The sequence below is a fragment of the Pinus tabuliformis genome, chromosome 3_2, assembly GCF_031772625.1.
Source record: "Pinus tabuliformis cultivar Carrire ecotype Pingquan chromosome 3_2, CPIR1, whole genome shotgun sequence".
NCBI classification, from domain to species: Eukaryota; Viridiplantae; Streptophyta; class Pinopsida; order Pinales; family Pinaceae; genus Pinus; species Pinus tabuliformis.
Window position 1 is genome coordinate 1,149,747,942 of NC_142302.1, and position 6,518 is coordinate 1,149,754,459.

The following is a 6,518-nucleotide window of genomic DNA, read 5'->3' on the forward strand; positions in this document are numbered from 1 at the left end:
GGGTTTCTCAATCAATGTTAAATGAAAACAACAATATCCTAATAAAAAAGAATGAAAAATTAAGCTCATGCTCTGGTCATTTACTGCCAGCAAAAGCAAAAGCAAAAGCACAGAAAGCGATTTGAGGTGGGCATCCAAGACCATTAAAAGCAAGAGCAAGAGCAGGTATCTTTTCACTGATAAGATTATGAAAGCTGGTTTAAACCTTAACAAAAAATCAGACCAGAACTGGGTCTCTTTCAAATTCCTGTTTCAAACTTTCAGTCAGGTATTTTGTTTAATCAACTGGTAGAATGGGGTTATTTTGATCGATTGGGCGGAAAGATTATTATCCTTTTATACAGATTTAAACTTTAACTAATAACATAATAACATATTGAATTTTGATACTTCGAAAAATATTGTAATACCTTAAACCTTGAACTCGCTATTTTTGAAAAATATTGTTGTAATGACTTAAACCTTGAACTCACTATTTCCTGGCCTTTTAGCTGAGAGGGAAGCCTATTTCTTTTGTTGAAAAAAAAAGATTGAGTGTAGAATGACTTGCCTTAATTTCTATTGAATGGTTCTCAAAATTATTTTCTCATGATTGAGTGAAGATAAGGTATCCACGTGCTATACTTGACTTGTTGACAGAGATTTTAGGTAGACAAAGAGTTGAAATGTGGCCTTACGCTGCCTTTAACTTATGCTGCAAGAGAACTCCAAGAGTCTGAATTCAGCTATCACAAACCTCAGAATCATAATGGATATGTCAATATTGCATACAGTAAAATAACAGGCCTTAAATTCTTCATGTACCAGATTTACACTTGCATGGAGTTTGTAACCTTTTTTTCTCATAAAGCAGACCTGGTTATCTGTGATGTGAAAAACTGAAGGCCAGGGGAATAGAAGAAGATCTGATCCAAAATGTACACTAACCAACGCCAATTCTGTAGTGTAGAAGAGTTGGGCATCTATGGCTCCATGGTGGGTATCCAGATTAGTTATGCAGTGATGGGTGTTGTTATGGGAAATGAGTTATCAAAGGGGATGAATCCTCTGGCTTTCATAGTTTATTCCGACGTGGTTGGAGCACTGGTGATTACCCCATTTGCCTTCTTCCTTGAGAAGTATGTAATGGATCCCTCGCTTCATTTCAATTGAAGTTCCTAACCACTTTGAAGTGCTGAGCATTGTTTTAATTCCAAACAATTCATAGTCATGGTTTTGTGTCTGGAATGCAGGAAGAATCGACCAGCAACAGTGAGTTTAACTCTGTTCGGACAGTTCTTTCTGTTGTCTTTTGGAGGGTGAGTTGAGTATTTGAAGTCCACATCCTGCATCCTCATGATTGGCATTAATTCATATCAAATTCTCAAGTATTTCAGTGTGTGTTACAGTGTTTGTGCATTTCAAGCGTTCTTACTAATGGGATTGAAGGATACATCTCCTGCCTTCGCTTCGGCAATGCCCAACTTGGCTCCTGCCATTATATTTGTCATGGCATGGGCTTCAGGGTGAGTATTCAAAGTCACATTAGTCGAAATTAATGATTGATTCTTTCAGTTGGATTATCTTGCAGTCTTCAAAGCTTAATGTGAGTTTAAAATGTGTAGCATGGAGAAAGTAAACATAATGTGCGCTCGCAGCAAAGCCAAGATTGTGGGAACTTTGATCTGTGTGTGTGGAGCAATGGCTATGAGTTTCCTGCAAGGTCCTGCTCTAAGTCAACTCTGGTCTATAGTGACACATTCAAATTCCAGCTATGGCCCTGATACACTACACTCAGTGGAAAACATTTTTGTTAGCTTTTACCAGGAGGGAAAGGGAAATTCAAGCAAACAGATTAGAGGGTGTATTTACCTAATCTTAGCAGTTGTGATCTTATCTGCTACAATGATTTTGCAGGTTTCCTCACTACCTTACATATTAAATTGATCATAGCCAATAATCCTCTCCCTTGCTCTAACCTTCATTCAACTGAATTTTTGATCACATAATTTCATGTGCAGGCAGAGACATTGAAGAAGTATCCAGCCTTGTTATCCCAAACATCAATTACTGGCATTCTGGGCTCCATCCAAACCATTGTTCTAATGATCATTCTGGACAGAGGCATCAATCCAACATCCTGGTTACTGGATAGGAGTGGGATTTTGACAATTATCTTTGGAGTGAGTCTACATACTTGATGTTCCTCCCCAATTTTTCCAGCAATGAATGACATAATTTTTTGTCCAATGGTAAAACTGATTTGGGGAAGATGAATTAATTTGCAGGGAATCATCTGCAATGGCATAGCATTTGCATTACAGTTGTGGTGTATGCAGAAACGAGGGCCTGTATTTGTTACAATATTCAGCCCAGTGTCCACTGTGTGTTCGGCTATCTTGTCATCTTTGTTTCTAGACAACACACTGCATCTTGGAAGGTAGGTGGATGATTACATTCTGATTTCATTCCTTCTTACATTTTTTTCATCTTAAGAAAGTAGTAAGTTTGCAAATTTTGAAATGAATTTCTTGGATTGGCACAGTGTGATGGGCGTCCTCCTGATATTTGTCGGTCTCTACCTCGTTCTATGGGGCAAAAGCCAAGACAGTGTTACCCAAATGGAAATATCTTCAGAAAATGAGCTACACATTGAAGAAGAACAACAGCATCATTATCCTTTTCTATCCGAAGCGTTGGATGTGAAAATACCTCTACTGTGCTGACCTGGATCTTAATATTGTCATATCCAGTCTACTGTGCTTTTCTTTTAATATAAAGAATGCAAATTTGAAACTAGTTATGTGTAATCATTAAATGTATGTGAGGCCATAGATATTAAAAAAAAAAATCCAAAAAATACATTTTTTTAACAAAATAGTATGTAAATTTAAAAAGCAAATTTTCATTAAAAATTTATATATATAAATTAATCACTCATTATACTTAATAAAAAATTGGCAATGTTGTTTTCTAATTTTTTTGGCATTTAATTTGCCAGGTGGGTTGTGTTCACACAACTTTATCTAGAATAGGCATCATCTTTCTTTTTAACACAATATTTGTTCTTATGGCAAGATGTCTTCTTGTCTCAACAAGCACATAAGAATCCTCAAAGATTTATATTTTAGCATGAGAATGTTAATAAAAATTAACAAAATAATGGCTATGATAATCAAATCTAAAACTATCATTCATACTGATTGTGTGTAACATAATAACAATAGGCTTATAGGAAGTTAATTCATACAAATATCCTAGAGTCAACCTTCACCACAATTAACAGAAATTATGGCATCAAGAAAAGAATTAATGGAGGTTAGAAACCTTATTTTGGTCTTGATAGCAATTGTACAAATCAATTGATTTTTTGTTTTTGGAAAACTCCTCTTTAAGGTTCTCATTAATTTTGTTCTCCTATTTGGTGTGAAATTTTGAATTGTAATATCTCTAGAGTTATGGAGAAAAATCAAAGAAAGTTGAAGCAATTTATAATGTAAAATCTTAAAATTAAAAGCAATATGCTCACTCTTATTCGGTATTTCCACCTATAAGAGTTTGGTTACGACTAGATACCCAATGTACAAGCACAAGACAAGTAACATGAAAGAAGAGAGGCTTCATGTGATTGCTTCAAATTCGAGTCAAAGTCACATTACATCATGTGATTGCTTCAAACTCTAGTGATTCTAGTAGATAAGGAGTTAGCTTGGAGATCAAAACGTAGATACCTCTAGTTAGAAAAAGGGGATAAAAATACAAATGCTTTCATCAATATGTTGTTCACAGGAATAATGATAATACCATTTGGAAGATTAACAAAAATGATGAGTCGGAGATCACAAGATTTTAGGATACTGGCAAAGTTGGTGTTCATCATTTCAATGAGATATATAAGGTAGAAAGTAGGGTTATTATTGTAGAAGTGGTAAAACTTACTTCTTTTCTCCATAACTTTGTGAATAAAGAAGATATCTTTATTTGATGGAGAATGTATCAAAAGAGGAATCGTGAGCAATACTCCATTCCTTTCAAAAGGAGAAGATCCCAAGGCATGATGATTTGTCAATATAGTTTCTTCTAAGTTTCTTTCAACTCATAGAAGAGGATCTACTAAGAGTGGTTGATAAGTCTAGAAGGACCAGTAAACTACTATTTTCTTTCAATGCCACGTTTATATCCTTAATCTAAAGATTTGATGTTCCCTCCTCTTTTGAGAATTTAGACCTATTTCTCTATTAATTGTATTTACAACATTGTGGCAAATGTAATAGCTATGAGAGTGAAGTCTCGCCTTTCCAACTTTATATTTAATGAACATTTTTTACTTTTAGCAAGTAGGCATATCCATGAAGCCATTTGGGTAACCAAAGAGGGTCTCCATACAATCGAGACAAAAAAGACTAGATGTCATGGTTGTAAAGTTGGATCTCTCAAAGGCATATGATAGGGTCAGCTAGTTATATCTGAGGATGATGCTCATCCACTTAGGATTCAATGTTCATTTTATTATTGGGGTGAGAAATTAGGTTTCCTCAATGTCATTTTCAATTATGATAATTGGTTTAATGCTTATCATTTTTAGGCCTAGCAAGGGGTTGAAACATGTATTTCCCTTTATCTCCTTTACTATTTCTCATAGTGGCAAAAGGCTTGAGCAAGGTTCGATTGGATGCAAAGAGATATGGGTTGTTCAAATGCATTAAAATCGGTGGAACTATTTATCCCTCACACTTGCCTTTTTTGTGGATGATATATTCCTTTCTATGATTTCTCTCCAATGGATGCAGAAAAACTGAAATAGATATAAATTTATATTGCACAACCACAAGAATGTTAATATATGTGGGTAAGTCCACATTTTACTTCTTAGAGGTGGATGAAGAAAATGTTCAATTCATATCTCAATTATTCCATTTTCAACGAATACAATTTCAAAGTGGTTTAAGTTATTTTAGTTTATGATTATGGCAAGAAAGATCGGGACTAGCTTGTTGCAAATGTTGAGATAGATAAGTTTCAAATTTATGTGCTCAGGGGACAAGGAAAAGCATAGTATCATTTGCGTAAAGTGGAAAAAAATTGCAATTCCTACGTGTGGTGGTTAGGGACCCAAAATAAAATCATTTCATAAAAGCACTAGTAGCTAAATGTGGTTGGAGATTGATTTTGGATCAGGGTCTATGTTGTCAAGTGGTTTATCAAAAACATGTGGCATCTGATAATTTAAAAGACTAGATAAGGAAGCCTATAAAATCATATCATAATGCATTAGTCATCTGGAATGCAACTATGTGCATTTTGAGTGGTGGAAGGTTGGTAAAGGAAATAGGGTTAACCTAGGTGTTGATCCATGGGTTAGGTATGGTGCTTCATATATACTTAATGGAAATATGGTCAACATATTGCATGAGAAAGGACCTTTTACTCTAACTCCAGTGGTTGATCAAGATCATGTTATTTTTCCATGATCTTCAGTCTAAGATAGAATCTTAGAATCTCTAACGCTACCAAACCAAGAATCACAATGATACTACTTTGCACGGTGGAATATAAACAACAGTAAATATACTAGTGCACAATATATGGACAACTTTTTACAATTTTCAACCCAACTTCTTTATATTAATCAACATATAATACTACAGTCTAGGGCTCTCGTACCGGGGATAATGGCCCTCAAATATCCACTAGTACAAGAGTACAAAACTGGGGCTTGGTGTTCCATCAACAACCAATCTACCCTCAACAATATACTTTGACCATCTCGTTGTCGCATGCTCTCTCATCTCCTCTCAGTCATACCCTCTACATGCCCGGTCCTTCGGTTCCCAATCTGCAACACTACCTCTATCAACGATCCAAGTCCATCTGGTCATTGAACCTTGTCTATCCAATCTGCTCACTAGTTGTGACTTAGTCCATCAAGGGCACAACACATTGAGACTCCTACCAAGTTGTTCACAGCTCCACTTGTGAACAGCTCTTAATATTCCCACTGTTTCTCCTCAGCTACTCAGGGACTTCAGCCCACTATGGTATTCTTGCGTTGCTCCAATGAAGAACAACATAGGGCATGGAGGGATGCCACCTATCACTGTAACATGTCCATCTCCCGAAATGAACACAGGCTAGGAGGATTGTCATCATCTACTGTAGAATTCCTTCTCCACACACAAGTCTAGGGCTGCTCAACTGCTCCTTTGGTTCATCAACCTTTAAGCTCAACAACTACCACTCTAGCAACCATCTAGGTCCATGAAGGTGGTGCACACTAGGATCCAACTTGGACACTAACACGTTGTCCTCTACAGACCATAAATGTCCAATCCATGTTCACACTTTGTCCACTCTCGTGTTTCCCTCCAACAAACCATGAGTGACCAATACTTGTTGTAACATCTTCTCCTAGTTAGGGAATCCAAACATCTAGGAGACCCTTACACATGGTTGCTAACAGACTCTATCAACTAGTCCTCTCCTGGGACACCTATTACTCCATTGTGAGATCTGCTCCTAGTTGGGGTTTTTTAACACCT

General features: G+C 36.3%; 1 protein-coding gene across 1 annotated transcript; it reads left to right on the forward strand.

The window, feature by feature from the left end:
* The first annotated feature begins 611 nt into the window (after positions 1–611).
* Positions 612–2,778, forward strand: LOC149184792 (WAT1-related protein At5g47470-like). Its single transcript, XM_089418979.1, has 7 exons — positions 612–1,118; positions 1,233–1,298; positions 1,389–1,505; positions 1,605–1,896; positions 2,001–2,162; positions 2,268–2,419; positions 2,525–2,778. Exons 1-7 carry the CDS (start codon positions 916–918, stop codon positions 2,703–2,705), a joined length of 1,173 nt encoding a protein of 390 aa, XP_089275105.1. The 5' UTR covers positions 612–915; the 3' UTR covers positions 2,706–2,778.
* The last annotated feature ends 3,740 nt before the right edge of the window (positions 2,779–6,518 follow it).

Coding starts and splice junctions, on each gene's coding strand:
- LOC149184792 (XM_089418979.1), top strand. CDS start 916: ATGTACACTAACCAACGCCAATTCTGTAGTGTAGAAGAGTTGGGCATC. Junction 1,119..1,232: donor TTTGCCTTCTTCCTTGAGAA/GTATGTAATGGA, acceptor TCTGGAATGCAG/GAAGAATCGACCAGCAACAG. Junction 1,299..1,388: donor TTTCTGTTGTCTTTTGGAGG/GTGAGTTGAGTA, acceptor TGTGTGTTACAG/TGTTTGTGCATTTCAAGCGT.